Below are 21,486 nucleotides of genomic sequence, written 5' to 3' on the forward strand. Positions count from 1 at the left end.
GTATTATTCGTATCATTAAAAATAAATAATAAATAAAAATATTTTCATTATCAATAATTATTCATATTTAAATATTTTCATCCAAAATAATTTTCGCTTAATACACATAATCATTTTTAAGAAAATAATTTTATTATCATTTATTTTTGGCAAAATAAATGGAGTCTACTATTGTCCTTTTTCATTATCTCTAAATCTTCAATTTAACATATTAACTAATGCACCATTTCGTTCATAATTCATGTTAATTTGTGATAATTTTTTTTTTAATAGACTTGTAAACATGTGATCAGATCACTCGATCAGCAGCCAGTGTTCACCATATGCTCTTCTTCTCGGCTTGCCTCCCGGCACCCGCTACGACGCCGTCCGATTCATTCTAGAAGGACAAGACAAGACCCGCACGTAGTCGAACTCGATTCGCTTCCAGAGAATCCCCCGAACAGAGCAAGCAGATAGCAATCGTGCGGCGGAACTCGCCACCGCCCATCAGAACGCAGGCCCCTACATATTGGACATAGCCCTCGATGCATTGACGTCCTTCAAGCCTGTTTGCTGTTCGTCCTGATGCTGAAAAGTTCAGGTAATTTGCAGAAATTCGCGTAATGTCGATGTCGCAGTGATCGAATCGCGCTTCCACTGAGTTCAAAATCTCTCGATTCTAGCACCCGCATTCTGAATTTGCCCATTTGCTAGCAGAAAAAAATCCTCGGAGTTGGTTGCTTTTGACTGATTTGTCTCTCCGTTTTAAGCTCTTGCTGTTAAGTTCTCTGCCTCAGTTCGCTATCGAATCTAACCAGCCACCATAGCTGTAGCAGGCCCAGCTCCTTCCTCCCTTGTTGGGTTGGTGGGAAAATGGAGGAAGACCCACCAAAACAAGAACTTGACACGCCCCCTCCATTTCAGCACCACCGGCCAAGCCTCGTTTCCAAACCCTAAGAGCTCCTCTGCTCCCATGGAGGTGGAGATCAAGCTCCGCCTCCCGGACTCCACCGCCCACCAGCAGCTCTCGGACGCCCTCTCCCCCTTCCACGTCAAGACCCTTGCCCAAGAGAACGTCTTCTTCGACGGCGAGGGGTCGGAGCTTGTCAAGAACCTCGCGGCGCTGCGCCTCCGGTTTTATGACCTTGATTCCCACTGCGTCCTCTCCCTCAAGGCCAAACCCGTTATCTCGAGCGGCATCAGCCGTGTCGAGGAGCAGGAAGAATCGGTAGACCCTTCTGTGGGCCGGGCGTGTGTCGACGATCCAGGGCGCCTTTTGTTGTTTGGTTCGTCAGATATAATCAAGAGAGTGAGGGAAGAGTATAATGTGAAGGGGTTGGTGTGTCTGGGTGGATTTAGGAATGTGAGGGCGGTGTATGACTGGAAGGGATTGAAATTGGAGCTTGATGAGACAGTATATGATTTCGGGACAAGTTACGAGATTGAATGTGAGAGCGCGGAGCCAGAGAGGGATAAGATTTTGATTGAAAGGTTCTTGGAGGAGAATGGTATAATGTATTCTTATTCAAATGTCAACAAGTTTGCAGTTTTCCGGTCAAGGAAGTTGCCTGATTGATCGACAATGCGGTGTAAAATCCTCAGTTATTGTGCTTTAATTGATGTAGGTTTGGTGTAGTGTCTTACGTGTTTGTGACCTTTTGGCAATAATATATCTACCCATAACGTGGGATTTCAGCAAAAGAAATGAAGCGTAAGCATTCATTAATTGATTGGGATATATTTAATTGTTATTTGAGATCTCGTGGTTACTGTTTCAGCTGTGGTTTTGTATTTGGCATTTGGTCATAGCAGATTTATGAAATCTTCTGTTGACTTGGATTGTCTTGCGGTTGCTTGAATGCTAGTGAAACATAAGGAGCAGACCTCGTCTAGAATTGATTATGCTTGTAGGATTTTGCACACTGTCATTTGTCTCTATAGGAAAGGTGCTTCTTGATTCACCTTTCAGATGCAGTTTGAGATAGAAATCCTGAGAATTCACTACTTCTGATGACTGTTTCTTCTGTATTTGGTTCTGGTGCTGATTCATAACCTTATCCATAACTCTATGTATTGCCCAAAGCTGCTTTTGCTTTTTGAGGATCATTAAGGAGATCATCAATTTGGCAAAGCTGGAGTGGGGAAGGTATACAGAAATTAGCTCTCGATTGGTAAAGTGGATATTGTATTGTTGAATCTGTTCTTGAAGGTGTACTCTCCTATAATTCTGCTTGCTAGCATAACTTTCCCAGAGTATCATGCTCTAGAGTGTTAAAGTGCTAAATCATCTTTAAGACAGAGTTTCAAAGTGCAGTAGTGGCTTGATTTCCAAAATAGCTTTAACTAATACATTCGCTGCACTGCTTTCAAGTTTCACTCTCTTGCCAATGAATTTGATGATGGTGGGTGATCGCTCAGTTGCATAACAGCAGAAAGCATTCATTTTTTAGCTCAACCATAATGGCATGGAATTCAAGGCCACCTAAAATTCGGCACTTCCTTGTGCATCAATTGTTACTCTTTTTTTGTTTCTGGAATTGTCTGGGTCCGAAAGCACAAATCTTCGACTGATTCAGAAATTGTTGATTTAGTGGCATACGGGCAGGTTGAACAGCAGACGGTATGCTTCAAATTGCATCACTTGCCTGAATCACTTGCTGTGGTCACAAATGGGGACCATACAATTTCGTCCTATGCTATAAATTCTTCTATGGCTTTTGCGGTGATGATTAGTATTTTGGGACAACTTACATCTATGAATCTACAAGAAATGTACTGGGCTCAGTAGTTTCGGTTGTTACATCTGCCAAAATGATTTACTTTTACAAAGTAATTTGAGAGTGTCAACTTACCCATGTGATTCTGCATCAGAGGGGGAAAAAAGTTGGGTGGTTGAGACATCATTGCGCACAGAATGTGAAACAACTTGTCAATCCACGCAATTGTGGAGAAAATCATGTTCATGGACTTCTGATCCATGGTTTCAAGATAGGACATTTTTTAGTGGATGCACAAGAAGAAAAAGAAAGACTTCAACTCCAAGCACAATCAACAAGATCGGCTCCCTCCCCAGAAAACTTTTGGACTTTTTCAGACGTTGCATCCAACAAGCAATCTCGTTATCCTTTCTTCCCAGTTTTGTAGTCCACGTCACGGGCCGAAAGCGACCCTTTTCTCCCTTCTCACGCGTTTAAACCCTGGTGCCGTGTCGTGGGGATTTCTGAAACGGAGTAAACAATGGGTGGGTAAACTGAGGAAATGGTGGTCCTGTTCACTGAGCTTTGAAGAGTTTGCGCATTGACAGCAGTAGTACTGGAGCCACGCCAAGCTCTCGCCCAACCTGTCCCTCCATCAACGTTTCGATCAACTGAGGAGGTCGGATATCTTCCAGCCATAAAGGGGAGGGAAAAAAAATCTCCGAGGATCAGGTTGGACAGTACATTTAGGAGCATCAGCATCTGCTGCTCAAAATATCTGAACTCACTGACATTCCAAACTTTACAGTGACCATCACCTCTAAAAAGTTCACCAAATCGAGAATCTGAAACCAAAAAAAAAAAATACAAAAAGACAAAAAGACCCATCTACATCCAACACTGGCCGATTTCAACCGAATTATGGTCATAGCTTTCGTGATCCACGGTCCAATTTCAAGTTCTTCATGCAGATCGATGGACGACGGAATTTCCGTGGCCTTTTTGCCTTTTCTTCAAGGGAAGAAAGAGAGCGCTGTCGGGGCACAGAAGGTACGACAAGCCGCCCGACCCGAGAGGGAGGGACCGACCCGTGCCGCCCGCGAAATGTCAGAGATCGGAAGGACGAGCACGCAGTATTCTTTCGGAAGCACGCACATTTTCGTCCCGCCGGCTCGTACGACCCGCGTTGCCCGACTATTAAATGATTGGTGGTTTATTGGTACAGTAATAATCAGCTATCATTAGCCCCCGATTCGGTTCATTAATTAAAGAATCAATATTAAATCTTGCGTGCGTAATCCGGCAAGGGCAGGGCAGGGGAAATACTGGGGGCCCCACGTAGCCCCGTGGATAAAGCAAAGGCGGAGGGAAAACGATCCCCTCCGAAATGTGGGGCCGGACTCCCGTCCCTCCCCCGGCTATTCAGCCTTATCTCCTCCTTAAGCTCCTAAGCAAAATCCGAGCCTGGCCCACTCGTCACTGGTCCCGAAGCTGCGCGTGGCGGTCTTCCGTGGTTCGGGCCTCCCGAAGCTAGAGGTGCGGAGGGAGACGCAGTTGGTGTCGATGCTTCTCCCTTCTTCATCAGCATTCACTCTTCCCTTCGCTTCTCGAGAGCTCCTCTCTTCCTCTCTCTCTCTCTCTCTCTCTCCGGCGATGGAAGTCGGACGATGAGTTCAGTCGTCATGATCACGACGAGGTATCGATCGATGGCGATTCTCTCTCTCTCTCTCTCGCTTCGCTTTATTCGGGAGGTGTGGTTTTAGCGGTAAGATGACGCTGCGATGTTCTCTTTCATCGGTTTTTGCGGGGATTAAGGTCTCGGAGAACCATGATCGCCGGACAGATTCCGCCCTAAAGTGAGGACGTTTTGTTTGTGATCATAAGTTTAACTTTGTTTGTTTTTTTTTTTTTTTTTTGTGATAAATTTCGACCGCTCCGTTTGTTTTCTTTTCATCGGTTTTTACACGCTGTGCTACTTTTCCTGGTTTGAACTGGGCTTTTGAGCTCTCTGTTGGCCGGCGTCGTGTTCTTTTTACTCGGATTCTGCCGGAGTTTCGGACGGCGGTTGGGTCCTTTCTTTCATAAAGTTGCTCCCTTTAACGAGTTTACTCGTGGAAAAGTTTTGAGATTTCAGAGAAACAGTGGAAATGCATCGTTAGGAGGTCAAAAACTGAAAAAGAAAGGCGATTTTAGTTCACTTCACCGGGGGCCAATTTGCTTTAGCTTCCCCTTTTTAGTGGTATTTCGGTGATTTCAAACTTTATGTTATGTTTATCCAAAAAGACAAAAAAAACAAAAAAAAGGATTCTGTTCTATGCAGGGTTTATGCTGCTGATATTCTGTTATATCTGTGTAATTCACCTATGCATGTGCAAAATTTGCAGTCCATGGGTTTATTTTGAAGCTTCACCTTTTCCCAATGCCTACTGGTCAGACTGGGATGATTGATTTGTCTCTTCTTACAAGCAGAGTAGTCTCTTTATATGGTCTTTGAAAGTCGGTACATAGTGATGAGTGTTCATGTAATAAAAATGAGGTTTTTCTGGAGGGGCATGTCCCCTGCATTTTTTGTTGTCGTGAGCAACGGGCCGTTATATTTCATGGTTAAATACTTCATTGTTATTGCTGTGAGCTGACTGTTTAGGCTGACTGGTCATGCTTTGATGTCTCTTTTATACTCTACAGGGGATAATAAATGCACTTTCATTTTGGGTGATACAATGGATTGCGGTAGCACTGTGCTCTATTATTCATGAGGCTTTTGTTGTATTGACTCGAAGAATTTCCTCAATGGGGGGAGCTTGTTCTAGGAAGAGGAATCAACAGGACGACGAAGATGTGGCTCACGGAGGTGTATCTGGTAGATGTACCAAGAGTCCGAGTTCAAAGTGGCTGTGGACTTCATTTTCTCGTTCCTTCAGTGATGTGCAGCATGACAGAGGAAAATGCCCGTCTCTTATGGACCTATGTGTCCAGAAGATAATTGAGGTACTTTCAATTTGCATTTTTCAATGTGGAAGGCAGCTTCCTCTGGTGGCCCAATTCATGTGTGCTTCCACATTTTTTCCCTCCCTTGCCTTCTCTTCACATATTTCTCTCCTGACAGGATATTGGAAAGTATAGGACCTTCTCAAAGCTACCAAGGGATATTACTCAGCTTATCTTCAATGAATTGGTGTTTTCTCGGCGTCTGGACGAAGTTTCTCTTGAAGCATTTCGAGATTGTGCTCTCCAGGTAATGCCTTATGATATGGCCGGCATGGTTTATACCTAAATGGTCCTTCTCTGTCGATGCTATCATGCCTGGTGATATCTAATTGATGTTTCTCTCTGCTGGATTTGACAGGATTTGCACTTGGGTGAGTACCCTGGAGTTGATGACAAGTGGTTGGATGTCATTTCTTCTCAAGGATCATCATTGCTTTCTGTTGATCTTTCTGGATCTGAGGTTTCTAATGATGGAGTAACTCTTCTAAAAGATTGCGCAAACCTTCAATCTTTGAATTTTAATTGCTGTAAGAAGATATCAGATCCAGGGGTGCAACACCTTAGTGGTATGCCCTGGCAGTGTTTCCCATTAGTTTTTTGTTTTCAATTTCCATGCTTATTCATTTGGTCCTTTGAAGACTGTTTTTGCCCCTGTAGTAGCCGGAGAAATTGTTCATGGCAGTGTGAAAAAGTTGATTAAAATAAGTGAAATAATACTTTCTATGCGATACATTAAAAATGCAGTAAATAATCTAGAGAAGATCTCCAGACTCGACCCTGTGAAATCTCACATGCATAACCATGCGGTATCCAACAAAGGACTGTAACATCTTGTGACTCAAATAGTTCATATGGAGGCTAAGCAGAATTGGTACTTGCCCAGTGACTATATTAACATGATTCTGTGGCTTGACTAGTATAGTACAATGCTGCATGATTTCTAAACTGCCATGAATACCATATGTAGCTTATTAATCTATTTGATGATCATGTCCTTTTAGCTTGTTGTTCCTTTGAAGTGCGTCTTATAGAACGCACATTCCCCCAAATAAAAATTCTCAGTGGTATAGTTCAGCCAATATGTACAATGTGGATGGCTGTGTTTTGGACATTCTGTTTTGGTCTTGTATCACAGGGATATAAGTTCATGGAGATCCTTCGCCATGGATAAATGTGACAACACTTCTCATTCTGCAGGCCTCTCAAACTTGACAACCCTAAGTTTTAGGAGAAATGATGAAATTACAAGAAAAGGATTGAGTGCCTTTGCTGGCTTGATTAATTTGGCGAAGTTGGATTTGGAGAGATGTCCAAAAATTAATGGTGGACTCAATAATCTTGAAGGTGTGCACTTGAAGTATTCATTGGTTCCGGTGTGAATATCATTGATCTCCTCTCGGAGTCAGCATGATATGATTAGACCTATCCTATTTCTCATCTTTCTTGTTCCTATGGTAAATGTCTCGCAGGTCTAACAAAGTTAGAATCCCTTAATATCAGGTGGTGTAATTCACTAACAGATGATGATATGAGGCCACTCTCAGGTACTTATGTTTTGTAGAAATGTCTATATATGCTGTTACTGTTAGTACTTGGGTGAAGGTCTTCCTCGTGTTGGAGTCAATACTCAAATAAAGTGGTTGCACACGATGCCTAGTTCAGCTAATTTTAATCTGTTTGTCATGATATGATAAATCATTCTCTGATATTTTCAATAGGTTGTGAACCCTCGTTGTTCTCCTCCTTCGATTATGTACAGCTCCTTTCTCCTTTTGTGAGTTTTGCATGATGATTGCATGAGTCCAGTTTAAAACCTTTATAGTAAAAGACATTGGAGTTGGATTACATATATGGATGTGTACTGTGATACACTTGCGTTAGATTATCACAATTATTCAGAAGTCAGCATACTTGACTAATTTTTTTTTTTTTTTTTTTATCATCTTTGACATTTTAGGCCTTATAAACTTGAAATCGTTGCAAGTTTCTTGCAGCAAGATTACAGATTCTGGGGTCAGGCATCTCAAAGGTAATTCCTGTTAGCCACACGAAATTGACTGATGATCAAATATAGTTTATGTAAAGAGTAAATCAACAGCATGAAGTTCTGTTATGTGTTTTAGCATACTCATATGTAACGCATGCATTACACATCCAAACCATTTCTTCCAACTTCTTAACTTTTACATACAACTACCCTGGTGCCTGGCTGTTTTGGAGAAGATCTTCTGGTGAATCACATGAAATTGACTGATTGCCAAATATGGTAAATGTAAAGAGTAAATTGACAGCATAAAGTTCTGTTATGTGTTTTAGCATAGTCATATGTAACGCATGTGTTACGCATTCAAACCATTTCTTCCTACTTCTGAACTTTTACTTACAACTATGCTTGCGCCTGGCTGTTTCGGGAAGATCCGGTGCTTTTCACATAGTCGTAAATGGCACTGATATAGCATATCTACATGCTAGGATTTCCCACAAGCTTTATTCAGAGGCAAATGGTATTTCTGCTGCAGTAGTTGACTTCGGTTCCTTATACTTAAAAATTCATGAAGCAACCGCTGTGTTTGCTGATGTCTTCACATAATATATGTATGCAGAGCTTTCAAATGACTGACTGAAAATATGGAACGTATAGAATGGAGCAGGGTTTATGGAAAATTCAGTCTGTTAATTTTAGGAAAAGCGTGGCTAGCCATGACTGGTTGGTTTTGGGCAATGTTTGTGAAGTCATTTCATCAATGAAGAAATAATGTGAAATCTTCTTTCCATTGCATTTTCAAGTGTAATTTCTTTTTTAAGTTTGTTGAAACCAGGTTTTCTCTCCAGAGAAGTTGTGATCTTTCTGATATACTAGATAGTTTTTACTTACATATTGCAACCTGAATTTATTTGTGTAGCTATCTTCTTTGGCTTCTGTCTTTAATTAATGTATTCCTATTGCTGAGACTCCTTGCCTGTGCACCCAAGTCATACAATGATTCTTTTAATCATTGCAGGCCTCCATAAGCTTTCTATATTAAACTTGGAGGGATGTCAAGATGTTACTGCAGCGTGTTTGGACTCCTTGGCAGGTTTTCAGTTTGTCAATTCTGTTACAATAATATTACCTATCGTAATAGCTCATTGGGTAGACAGGGTGATGTGGGTGGATATAAGTTCCCCTTTGCCCTATAAGAAACTGGAGACTGCTTATTGACTTTTCCAATGAGAATGGTAAAGGATAATCTGCTAGAAAAGACTAATATTCATATGGAGTAGGTTTTGCTTCTTCCTTTATTGAAATGTTATACTGTTTATAATTGATAGAGAAAAAAATAAGCATTCTTTTTCTTTTTCCAAATTCTAGCTGTTTGGTTTGGTCTTTACTAATAATCTGGATGATCAAAGTGGTCCTTGACTTATCTTTAGGTATTCCCCAGCTCAGATAGGTTAACGTACATACTTCCTGATAAAACTTGCAGTTGGACTTTCTCTGTTTCTGAGTGTCTTTTTTTTTTTCTTTTTATGTTTTTTGAAGCTGACCTGGCCTCTTTTCATGCAGCTCTCTCAGGGCTCTTATATCTTAATCTTAACAGATGTCATCTCACTGATGAGGGATGTGACAAGTTTTCCCGTAAGTTGCATGGAATCATTATTCTGGTTACATCATGTTGCTGGTTATATTTTTTGCTTTGTAACCACGTTTGTTGACTGCACAGGACTTGGTAATTTGAAGGTGTTGAACTTGGGCTTCAATGAAATCACAGATGCTTGCTTGGTGCACCTGAGAGGTACTTCATCCTTTCCCTTTGTACAATTCAAAGTCTGAATTTTGTTTCCTAGAAATCTCTCATTATTCCTGGTATAAGAGATCTATATGCGAAATGTCTTACATTAGTGGTTGACCGTGTGTGGAGGTCAGTCTTGTTTGTTTAAGCTGTCTTCTAGCTTTGATTTGGAAGATCGTATTTTAGCAGTCTCTTGTTCAAAAGCTGCGCTTGAGGACTAAAAATTTGTGGTCAATATACAATATGGTAGTGTCATGGTGCAATTTCACTTAATAGAGTTGCAACTGCTTACCTTTGTGAAGTATGTACTATTTACTATGCTTATTAGATAGTATTCTGAATATGTTCTGTATTTAAATCTATTATGATGTCTTCTGGAGTTAGCATTGATTATTATATTGTCTGTTCACTACATGTAATAATTTATTTTGCTAAAGCAGGGTTGACAAATTTGGAGAGCTTGAACTTAGATTCTTGCAGAATTGATGATGGAGGTCTGGTTAATTTGGCAGGTAGATATTTCAGTATGCTTTTTTTCCCTTAAAATCTCTGCATTCTTGTGCTCTGCCACCCTAATCCCTTGCATATTAAGGTCTCAGCATCAACAGGAGTGAAAACTCCAACACCTCAACTCCCCCCACCCCTAAAAAAAACAAACAAAACAAAAACAAAAACAAAAATAAAAGTCCCCTCCACCCAAAATAGGATGTGCACTTCAACAAAAGTCAAGTGTTGTTCAATTGCAGGTGTCGATGTTTAGGGTATCCTAGTTTGATCATTCAACCTGTGATTTTTTCGTATCTATTGGAGGGCATATACATCTTTATTGTGGATTATGTCGAGTTAAAGCCCCAGAGTTCCTTAATATTATTTGGATTGCTTCAATTCATGTATAATTGAAATGGAGGTTGAAGTTTATTCATTTGCCCTTCTTAATCTGGTGTTTCATTTATTTCCTTCCTGTTGTACTTTCTGTTCATGCTTTTATGACAAGCCTCATTGCTGAAGTTGGCACTGAGAATTGTGTTCTTGTAGACCTTAGGCGTTTGAAATGCTTGGTGTTGTCTGATACCAACGTTGCAAGCAATGGGCTCCACCATCTGTCAGGTGAGGCGATTGCCTATTTCTGAAGTCAATTCAATAAATGATAGATGACTTGTCTGAGTGCATTGTACATTTTCTCTAGTGTTGCTTGATTTTATTGGGCATTCTTTCTCAATTTCTGATCTGTCTTGGTTGCTTACATATTCTAGGAAATTCGAAGATAGGAATCTTGACTGTCTTACTGAATATTTTCTCTGTTGGATATTCATTCTCTTCTGTGCTCGTTGGTAGAGTTAATTTGTTTTTCTGGCATATAAGAACTATGAAAGATGTTAGCTTGTGCTTAGGCATTTTTGCTGGACTGTTTCTTAGAAAGTGGAGCTAATCATGACATAAATTAAGAGAGACTATCCATTTCCCTTGTCCCTTCGCGTTTAGGGTAATTGTCTTTCAAACTTGAACTAGATGTAGTCCGTCCGGATTTAGAAGGGGCAATAAAATTCTGAGATCAAAATAAGCTTTAATATGGAGCATTCTTCTTCATTTGTGAGGCCTGCAATTCACATCTTCCTAACCACACTGACTTGAAGTTTAAGGTGTCTCAGGATGCTGAGTCATTTGCATCTCCATGTTTCCACATAGACCTCAGGTTCCTGACCCTGATCTTGAGTGATCAAAGTGCTATATTGTATAAGTTTGTCGTTCTTCGTCTTTCTACCCAAGAAAATGCTTGTGCTTTCTCCATGGTCATTTATTACAATTCATTATGGAGGATGAGGTGATTTCTTCTGTGGTTGCTGTTGAATATTGATTTAGTTAATATACTCAAAGTTCACTCACGTCAAATCTGTATATCTTCCTTTTGTAGGTCTGACCAATCTAGAGAGTATCAATTTGTCCTTCACTGGGGTTGCAGATGGAGGGTTAAGAAAACTTTCTGGACTTTCTTCCCTTAAATCACTTAATTTGGATGCTCGCCACGTCACAGATACTGGACTTGCTGCCCTTACTGGCAAGTTTTTCTACCAGTTTAATGATAAGACTTTATTTTTTCTCCTTGAGCCAAGATTGGGTTATTTTATAGGAAAGGTGTTGTCAATGGGGTGGGGGTTGAGATCGCTTGGATTCAGTATATTGAAAAATGATCTACTGAGTAAACTGTGAACAACTAGCAAGGGTCTGTGTATTTAAATTTTCCTTTTCTTTTTAAATGTGCATTCTAGTTTGTTCTGTTACTGCTACTTTGCATTTTGTACTTGCTGTTTTACCTTTAGCTCTTTCTACCTCGAAAGATAAAGTTGTCTTAACAGCCTAGATTTTTTTAAGTTTTTCAAGAATGGCTCTGACCTTCTGAACTTTCTGAACGATGATTTGCACGGCACTTCATAATTTCCATGGACTGATTTCTATGTCATTGAGTTTAGGTTTGACTGGATTGACTCACCTTGATCTTTTTGGAGCTCGGATCACTGATTCTGGAACCGCCCACCTGCGAAGTATGTTCCTATCTAATTGTGGTTTTTCTTCTTTTTCCTTGTCAAGTTTGTACGATGAACTATTTGGTGGTAAAACACTCTGGTAGAAGCACTTTCACAGGGGCCTTTTTAATCAAGCACGCTATCATGGACATGCTGTGAAACTGGCATGCACATATGGACCGGTGAACCGTGATACTTAAGAAATATCGGTAATGAAGATGCTTCTGATTGTGAAACAGATACCTCAACTTTGAGCAGTAGTGTTTGTTGTGTTGCTGAATAGAAATCCAAATTTATCTTTAAGCGCATTTAATTTAAATGTGTACTAATCTATGCAAAATGCGTATAGACAGCTCAACTTCCTTGCTATGTTATGGACCGTTCCTGTGCATATTCTAATCAATGAAGGCCATCGTGAGTGTTGACTGATGCTTCTACATCTTTTTTGATACCTTTCCATTTGTGCCTATTGAGTCAGACTTAAAGAAACTCCAGTCCCTGGAAATATGTGGTGGGGGATTGACTGATGCAGGCATGAAGAATATCAAAGATCTTTCATCTCTCACTTCCCTAAACTTATCGCAGAACTGCAATTTGACGGACAAGACCCTGGAATTGGTTTCTGGTACTTCCTGACCTCTGTTTTTGTAAAGAATATGAACTTGGGCTCATTCAGATATAGTTTGAGAATTACATGACCTTGGTGCACAGTCAAGCTTTGAATGTGCTGTGCACAGAGCTATCGGCTGTTAGTTAATAAATTGCGAGTTTTAGAAACAAGTGAAAACTGTAATAGCTATGGAATGCGGAGTATCCTAAGTGATGGTAAAATCTAGAAGTCAGTGAAAGTGAAGTTAAGATTATTTACTGAAAGTTCAAAGGAAACTGGTACACGCTAGTAGGTTGTGTTTAATCTGGTGAATGATTTCCTATTGGGAGAAAAATGCTTGCTGAGTTACATATACATGGACTTATTTTAGCTTTTCTGAGATAAATCAGTGGTTCTATGGATAACATGTTGAGTTGGTTGTCCACACTGGATTTATAATGTTTTCATGTGAATGCAGGGTTAACTGGACTAGTGTCATTGAATGTGTCTAATTCTCGCGTGACAAGTGCTGGACTACGGCATCTGAAGACACTGAAAAATTTAAGGTCGCTGACATTGGATAGTTGCAAGGTGACTGGAGGTGACATCAAGAAGCTTCAATCAACTGATCTCCCCGACCTCGTAATCGTCCGACCTGAATAGCTCTCTTCCTTGTAGATAATTGCTGTCGAGTGGAAGGATGATGATGTAAATATGGGATTGTGATACATTGGTGGTGAGGGACCACTGGTAAATTGTAAATATTTGCAAGGCCCGAGTTGGACTCATGCGGGGCTCGAGTACTCGAGGCTGATGGGGGATTGCTTCTCGGTTATCTATGCTCCATGTGAAGCTTTCTTTTACGCTAATATGTTTCTGTGCGGAAGAAAATGTAGATAAAGCTTCCTAAGCATGGGTGTTAAATGCTCTTCCTAAGACACCTTATGTGATGATCTGGTATTATTTCCTTGTGAAAACTGTTTGAAGAGCAGTCTTCAACATTGCTCAAGTGTCCTTTATGCTCCGTTGCCTTTGGATAATGTACGACTAAATCCAGAAAGGATGACAAAGATCTGTTGGCTTTTGGCAAAAGCTACGTTTAGTCGACTGCAGAGTGATGTTGCAAAGTCGGTCATCAGTTTCATTTCAACGATCTCGGCTCATCACGAGTGGTCCGGTCATTCCATTACGGGGACTTGCCATAGGCAAATCACATGCTGTTTTGTTCCCCCAGGCGACACCAAGCGATGCTATTGAATATTTGCTGGAAGTGAATGTACTTAAAATCTTGTAGTCCCGTTCTTTTTAGGCGAGTGATACCCCTGGCTCACTTGACTGAAATTTACACCCTCGGATGGACGAGGAAACTCGAGAGGCATTTAATCTCCATGATTTGGATCTTAATCGTTTCGAAACACTGTTACTGCGTTCCTCCATGTCCATATTATAACTCATTCTCAAGCTGGATGAATGAACGTGGCTACACTAATTTAATCCCTGGCATGATGTATATAGTTCTCACAGCACGTCCCAAGAGATCAGATTGCTTCTTGTGTGAGTTTTGAGGGGCTGGAAGAGATGATGCTTCTAATGTTTAATTATTATTCCGCTTTCATCTCAAATCTCTGTAATGATCATATACAAATGTCTGAATCTTCTTCGATCTCGCACGCATGCATTGGGGGGCAAATGCTAGGCAAACCCCGATCTTTATAATGACCGTTAACAACTTCCAACGCATTATTCAGTTAGAATTATGGGAGTTGGTTTGGTTGGTGATGATGATTGCTCCTCCCACTAAACAACTCTCTGCACAAGTCACTGATGATGATCACTCTCGCTGATTATCATTGGTATCTCCTCGACTATTTTATTTTTATTTTTGTTTTAAAGTAAGTAGCACGTCTCCACCATCGAGTCAAACCATGAAAAATAATTTGACACGTAACACACGCAAGGCAAAAGCAAATGGACACTGATACAAAGATTATTATCTCGGAGTTGTTGGCTTGCTGCCCCGGTCATTACGTCCAAAACTCAACCTCACGGTTCCTCTTTTATCTTTTCGCATACGTAGGGGACTCTCATATGGCTATTGATTTTCAAACGCGAAAACGTCAATCTTGGTTTTGGTCGGACGAAGGAATAGACAAGTTGGCTCAGTCAGTAACTCCACAATATTTCAAACATATTTAAGAAACTCCTATAGGAAAAACCTACAAAAATTTATGCTATTGATGTCATAGATGCGATTAGTTTGTAACGATGTCTTAACTCGACCCGTGAGGATGGGATTGTTAGTGGAAAAGCTTTTCTCTTCGAAGTATTGATTTGGGATTTTGTTCGCGTCTAGTTTTCTCTCTTTTAACAGCACGGGGTGATGCACGCGAATCGTCCTATTTACTGGCTCTGAATAAGGCTCCGATTCTAAAAGGGTAAGTGCTCAATGAATGTGTCGAAGGGAGCAGAGCCCTTCACGTGGGAATAGTACTGTGTGGCTGTGAGGGTCTAGTCACGTGAAGGCACTTTTTAAGTCCAAAACCTAAGTTGATATAGCCATGTGAATGCCTGTAGGCAAAATTGAGGACAAAAGACATAGGGCTTCGATGTTTCAAGTGACAAAAGCAGCTAGTCATATGGAGTATTTGAGTTCACTCACAGGCTTGCTACCATTATATAAGAACAAAAAGCAAAAAAGAGAACAAAACAAAATCCCCATCATTCTTCAGTTGAGACAAAGCAAGTGCTGACATTCAGACGAACAGAAGAAGACATCATTTAGACTTGGGTTATCGCACATAAGATGGTCGATGCTTAGGAATCATCAATTAGATGAGATCACTTACTTTGATGTAGGCTTCGAGTTGATATACGATGTGTATTCGGTTTTAGTCCATCAAGTCGATTCTAGCAATGCTAAGACCATGCTAATGTTACTGGTACTTTGTTCCATTCAAACCCCCGTTCGAGTATCTTTAAATTGAAAGACGTTCATAAAGAAATCCTCTTGGTGTTGTTGCTGCTGCTGCCTGCCGTCATCAGCGATACCTTTAGTGCCTCACGAGCCGTTTCTAGACGAGGATTTATCAGGGTCGAAACTGAGAATAAATTAACAAAAGACTAGACACTTGGAAAGTCTCAATCAAAACCGCGTTTTCTCGTAATTTTCGATACACTGGTCAAAGTATTTCAGCCTTTTGACTTGTAGACGGCAAGTTCTTTATCAACTTTTGACCGCGTACAAGCCATGCTCGACTTTTATATTTCCTTGTTATCTTGTGGAAAGAATAATTAAAGTACAGATGACTGGCCTCAATAGACATCAACATCTATTGCAGTTGAGAATACATATTCTAAATTAAAAGGCCGCCGATTTAGAAAAGTCTCCTAAGTACAAGTAGTTAGCGCTAGTGATGGCGGAACTGGTATGAAGTGATGCCATGACCCTCCTATTCAAACAAACCCCTTTGGCGTCATGCTATTATCCTAAATATTCTCGACCTTGCGTTCTCTTTCAAAAAGTAGATTCACAATCTGCTAAAAGAGTCCATCCGGGGCCGATATCAATCTTTGGAAAAGAAGAAAAGCTTCCGCAAATTGGTCGGTGACCAATATGCCTATTATAATAGCTTGAATCCTTGACACAATCTACGAACTTCTTAATGAATTAGTCATACTCGAAATACCCATTGAAACTTGACAAAAGCTTGGTTGCAGAAAAGGGTAACTTGAACCTGGATATATATTCAAGGTCGAATTAAGAAAACAACAAAAGTGTATCTCACTGCTGATACTAATTGTATGCGAGGCTAGCAAGTTGGAGATTTAATATTTTCTAGTCAGGCTAAGTCGGAAGTGAATATGCCCTGCACTTGTGTTAAAGTTTAGACTGAACATCATGAGAGACTGGTATTGACACATTGAAGTTATATCAGCAAATACGAAATATCTCCCTCAGACTAGTTCAAACCCATTTGGCGGGTCATCAGTTGTACTTTTCCTTTGTTAGAGTTCGCTATCCAGGGTCTTCAGTCCATTCAGGCCGCACAGACCGCGAAATATCCTTGAGACAAGCTAGTATAATTGGGGAGACCCACCAAGTTGTTCTTTTGCTCTTTTTGATCCTTGCTTTTCACCGTGCCATAATTGATGGGCAATTGGATTCAGTGAGAATTTTCTTAGGCCTCACTCCTAAAGAGTTTGATAACACATGGCCTGTTCTTGGAGGGAACATGACTATGAATGATACCCCACATGCCTTTCTTTTCCTCAAGTCACTCTCAAGTCCCAACTACCATCAACATCCAATCAATAAAACCAAAGCTATTCCTCAAAAAATAGAGATCACAACTCCCCAGCAAAGTCATCCCCTCCCCTGCCGGTTCTCTACTATATAGCGGCCTTTCCAGTAACACCATCCCTTGTGTCTCTTTTGCTCAGATCAGCCATGGACTGGTTCTCTTGGCTATCCAAAACAGGCCTTGATCCTTCACTTGTCTATGACTATGGCCTTGCTTTTGTCAACAATGAGCTGGAAGAAGAAGACATTCGCTACTTCGACCATGAGTTCCTACAAAGCATGGGGATCTCCATAGCCAAGCACAGACTAGAAATCCTCAAGCTTGCAAGGAAAGAGAAAGGGTCATCATCAAGATTCTCACCTCGGCCCATCTCGAGGTTCCTTGTAGCGATCAAGAGGACCAAGAGGTATCTAACCAAGTACGTCCGGACCTGGGTTCATCAGGAGAAATCAGCACTTGTTGTGGTTCCAAGGCCTCCTTACAGCAGTAATTGGAGAGGTGCAATGTTGAAGAGAAATAGGAAGCTGACCCCGGCCACGTCTAATAGTAAGTCACCAAGGCTGCTTCTCACAAATGGAAGTGCCTCAATTGATTATCCAGTGGTCTATGCATTGAGCAAAGAGGACAAAGCGGACGTGGATGATGGGTATTGGTCAAATGGTGTTGAGGAGATCAGGTGGGATACAATGTTCCAAGATCTGAAACCAACATGAAGGTCTTGCAGATTTTGGTAAATTCAATGTTTCGACTCCTTTTCCCTCTTTTCAAGATGGGATATTAATGTTAATATAGTTGGTGAGAGATGGGTTTTTGGTTCTTCCACCAAAAAGAAGTCTTGGTAATTAATAGTGTCCCTGCGTGTATCAAATTAGCTTGCTCACATCCCTTGTACCTTCTCTCTCTCTCTCTCTCTCTCTTCCTTTACTTTTATTTTTAGTATCTTTCTTTAGTGCCGCGGGGGGCGAGGGAGTGCACATAATTCATCATTTAAGCTTCTGTATCAGCTATCAGATTGTCTCCCCTGCTTTTTGTATGTGAATCATATCGTTAGCTATGTACAAGACAGACCAGAGCAGTAGGTGATTTGTCGTGTTTTCTTACTATGAAAAGCTTAAATTGCACTATACTGCAACGTTTTGAATTTCAGATGATGCTGAGTTTTCTCCAATTTCCGAATCTCCTATTAGTTTTATCTTGGCATTGGCATCAGAGTAGTAGTGAGGACATAGCCTGGTGTTGCACATAACACACTAAATTGGTTAAGCTTGAGCCCTTCATAAGATAGTCCCTGCTTGTTACTACACTATATTCGTGATAATTAATTATGAACAACAGAGTTCATCGAAAACCGGCGATGTAAATTCATGATTGCAGCATGATTGTTTGGTTTGTTGGGAATATGGTTTCCTATTCAGATTAGGTTGCCACTTCCAGAATCTAAGCAACAAACCAAACTGACCAGATTTATCTTCTATTTATCAGCTACAGAATACCAATATATAGCTTCTTAATGTAAATACTTCCGAACAGATGCTTGGATATGTGATGTGAACTTATAGTTTCTCTTTATATGGCATGGAGCCATTGTGGGGTTCGGCCATAACAGAAAGCCTACAAAAGCGAATCCAAGTTCCGCATAAAAAGCGTGGGCTGTTTTGGAATTCGTGTCCTAATAATGCAGCATAGCTATAGCTTGTCCATATGGACATACTTAATCTTCACTGCACAGCAGCCCTTTGCAGTCTTCCAACAGATCTTTTACTTTCTCTCATGTATTAACTTTACTTTAGAACCACAGAGATCTTTGTTTCCGGAGAAGCGGTCAGCTGGGGTACACAATATGAAACAGAGTCGATTACTGCACCAAACATCTATGTGTTGGGGACAGTGCTCGTTTAAGCACAACCCCTTTTTTTCGCGGGGTGGTGAATCTAACAAACACCGTGCACTTGAAATAAGTTGTCTCTGTAGAAGCTCAGAGTCTCTTGAGAAAATGAGCAGGGATGGCATGATTCTAGTAAAGAATGAAATATTCTTCAGGGCCTTCAAATGTATAGGGCCGATTCGTTTCTGATGTCTCGATACAGAACATAGTCAATTTGGGCTCATTTCTAGTGGCGTGAACTGAAAAATGGAGGTGCGCCCGTCTCACCAGTGAACTCGTGCCGTACATACAGCAAAGTCGCTATTAGTTTCAACTTCAAACTATCTACAGCTTAATGCCTGTTGCTTAAGTTGAATTCTAAAGTGTCACAGAAATTCTTAAAAACCTCCCAACATTCAATATTAAGTATCTGTCATGCACAATATCTGGGATTCAAGCATGGATTGCTATTGAAATCTTGCGAATTTTCTTTTTTTAGGCCTGCAAAAACAGAAGTTTTTTTCTTTACCATCTTGTGCTGATACCCCCACAAGCATTTTGAGGATTAGATCATCGCAATGAAGATAGCCATCTGATCAAATCGTGCACAAATTATAAAGATCGCAATTAGTCAGCCAGTCCAAGGCGACGTTTTTAGGCGGTGGAAAACAAACGGAAGTGTAATGGCATGGTTCGGTAGCCTGGTTTCAACTTGTTCCGGCGCAGGTTCTTTCCCAGGCAGGCTTATTCATCAAGTATAATGCCATGAATAGAGACAGCTTTCAAAAGCATGTCAGAAGACACATAGCACCAGGCAAAACCCTAGTTTAATGTCATCAGGCATGGCCATGTCCCCCACTTTTCCTTTTGGCCATGTCCCCCAGAATGACAGGGCCATTATCTCAAATAAACCTGCAACACTGTCACCTCTCCCGGAACATGCACTTCCCTGATGGGGGTTAGATCTTGTTAACACAGAAGCGATTTTTAAACTAGAACCCGTTTTAATTTACATTAGAGGGGACTATCAGGGGTCAAAAAACAACAGTCCTTGGAAGATACAAAACCAAAGAAAAATTGCCCTTGTTCTGTAATTATAAACACCGAAGATCTCACTCTGTTTCCAGTTTCAATTCAGCAATCAGTTCAAGAATAATGTCGCAGTCCCGTCCTTTAAAAACACGTACGACAGTATGGTATATATGTACAGAACAACGTCTTTAGCCTCTTTACGTGCAGATCAGCGACTAAATCGACCCTAATGAATCGTCACAATTGTATTCAAATCTCTACGGACCAATGAAAGTAAAAAGGGGCAAATTCTATTTCGTTGTCCCTTCACATTAAAGCCAAAAAAACTCAGCCACGGTTCTCATCTATTTACAGCAAAAAGCCGCGATCTTTACTGATTTGGTCCCCTCAAATATGGGAACAAATTCGATTTAAAAAAAAAAAAAAAAAAAAAAAAAAGAGCCTAGCAAAAACCCTTTGATCGGTTACTTTCTGCCACAAACTCCAAAGCCCAAAAAGATTAACAAATTTTTTCGCTTCGATCCACTAGAACAACAAACTCAGGAATCCTCGGCGCTGGACATGGTCGATAGGCGGCTCGGTCTCGGCTTGAAATCGGCTCGGCGCCTGAGTTGATGCGAAGACGGCCTAATCAAAGCAGCGAGCGCTCTCTTCACCAAGTCGCCTTCCACTCCGCCAATCCTCACCAGCGAATTCGTCATCGCCGATCTCCTGAAATTCAAGCTCCTGCTGGAATTGTACGTCCCGGAGTGATGCTGGGGGTTGGATCTCGAGTTCTTGTGCAGCGCGCACCGGAACGACCCGGGATGACTCGTCGGAGAGCACATGCACGTTTTCTTCTGATTCGGCACTGTTGTCGCCCTGCCGCCGCCGCCGCCGCCGCCGCCGATCTGGTTCCGGACGGAGATCGAGCGGCCGGGGGACGTGGGCCGGTCGATCGAGAAGCGGACGGACGAGGACGACTGGCTCGAGTGCCCGGACATCCTCACGCGCGGCGGGGACGCGCCGCGGGAGAAGAAGGTCGACGACCGCGCGGAGAAGCTCGAGCTCGACGAAGCGAAGCCCGAGGAGGACGAGGAAGCGATCGACCGGGAAGGGGCGTGGAACGTGGGGCAGAGGTGGCCTCTGGATCTGCTTCTCGACGAGGTCGCCATGGCCGCACCAGTAAGGAAACTCAGTGAAGAAGAAGAAGAAGAAGAAGAAGCTTAAAGGTTGGATTTTTTTTTTTCGTAGAGGGAGAGGGTTGAGTCTGCAATTTGGCAAATTAAAAAGCACTGCGGAGAAAGCAGGGGATATAAAGGGTCGAGAGGGGTGGCACGTTCGTAATTTGTGTGAAGATAGGGCCCGTTTTGGATTCGGGCTTAATGTGGTAACAAATTTGGTTCGGTTGTTCGGGCGGGAGGGGGAAACCAACCGTGGTTAGGGTTTCGCTTTCCGCGTCCCGTCCGAACTTTCCATTTATCACGCGCCCTCCGTGGAGAGTGTAACGGACGCGACGTTTTCCTTGACAAGGAAGGTGTGGGCCCGAGGGAAACGTGTCGCTGCCTTTGGGGTGCCAAGTTTCGTGGGGATCAAGGTTAACACTCGCCTCATGTGAAGAAATTATTACGCCATTCAAATCTTATGCCTTTTTAGCTGTTAGATTTAGCAAAGGCAATTTAAGGTTTAATAGAAAATTTCGAAACTGCCAAACGGCCTGAAGGAAGATGGTAAATTCCGATACGGCACGAATACCACGC

At 41.5% G+C, this 21,486-nt stretch overlaps 4 protein-coding genes across 5 annotated transcripts; 3 read left to right on the top strand and 1 right to left on the bottom strand.

Annotated features, from left to right (window-relative positions):
• The first annotated feature begins 293 nt into the window (after positions 1-293).
• LOC104423197 (triphosphate tunnel metalloenzyme 3) lies at positions 294-1,708 on the top strand. 2 transcript variants are annotated; one of them, XM_010035680.3, is made up of 2 exons: positions 294-583; positions 810-1,708. In XM_010035680.3, the coding sequence occupies exons 1-2, from the start codon at positions 568-570 to the stop codon at positions 1,556-1,558; spliced, it is 765 nt and encodes a 254-aa protein (XP_010033982.1). In that variant the 5' UTR covers positions 294-567; the 3' UTR covers positions 1,559-1,708. The 2 variants fall into 2 exon arrangements, with proteins under 2 accessions (XP_010033982.1, XP_010033983.1); XM_010035681.3 differs by having other exon boundaries at positions 819-1,708.
• Positions 1,709-4,217: 2,509 nt separating this feature from the next.
• On the top strand, positions 4,218-13,559 carry LOC104423198 (F-box/LRR-repeat protein 14). The gene is made up of 16 exons (XM_010035682.3): positions 4,218-4,374; positions 5,364-5,666; positions 5,785-5,913; positions 6,025-6,232; positions 6,864-7,010; positions 7,136-7,210; positions 7,624-7,695; positions 8,669-8,743; positions 9,214-9,285; positions 9,371-9,442; positions 9,880-9,951; positions 10,475-10,546; positions 11,352-11,495; positions 11,908-11,979; positions 12,440-12,586; positions 13,029-13,559. The coding sequence occupies exons 2-16, from the start codon at positions 5,469-5,471 to the stop codon at positions 13,211-13,213; spliced, it is 1,740 nt and encodes a 579-aa protein (XP_010033984.1). The 5' UTR covers positions 4,218-4,374; positions 5,364-5,468; the 3' UTR covers positions 13,214-13,559.
• A 3,318-nt stretch (positions 13,560-16,877) lies between these two features.
• LOC104423199 lies at positions 16,878-17,997 on the top strand. The gene has a single exon (XM_010035683.3). It carries the CDS (start codon positions 16,998-17,000, stop codon positions 17,562-17,564), a length of 567 nt encoding a protein of 188 aa, XP_010033985.1. The 5' UTR covers positions 16,878-16,997; the 3' UTR covers positions 17,565-17,997.
• Positions 17,998-19,967: 1,970 nt separating this feature from the next.
• LOC104423200 lies at positions 19,968-21,022 on the bottom strand. Its single transcript, XM_010035684.3, has one exon. The coding sequence runs from the start codon at positions 20,899-20,901 to the stop codon at positions 20,287-20,289; it is 615 nt and encodes a 204-aa protein (XP_010033986.1). The 5' UTR covers positions 20,902-21,022; the 3' UTR covers positions 19,968-20,286.
• Positions 21,023-21,486: the final 464 nt, after the last annotated feature.

The sequence above is a fragment of the Eucalyptus grandis genome, chromosome 10 (genome assembly GCF_016545825.1).
Source record: "Eucalyptus grandis isolate ANBG69807.140 chromosome 10, ASM1654582v1, whole genome shotgun sequence".
NCBI classification, from domain to species: Eukaryota; Viridiplantae; Streptophyta; class Magnoliopsida; order Myrtales; family Myrtaceae; genus Eucalyptus; species Eucalyptus grandis.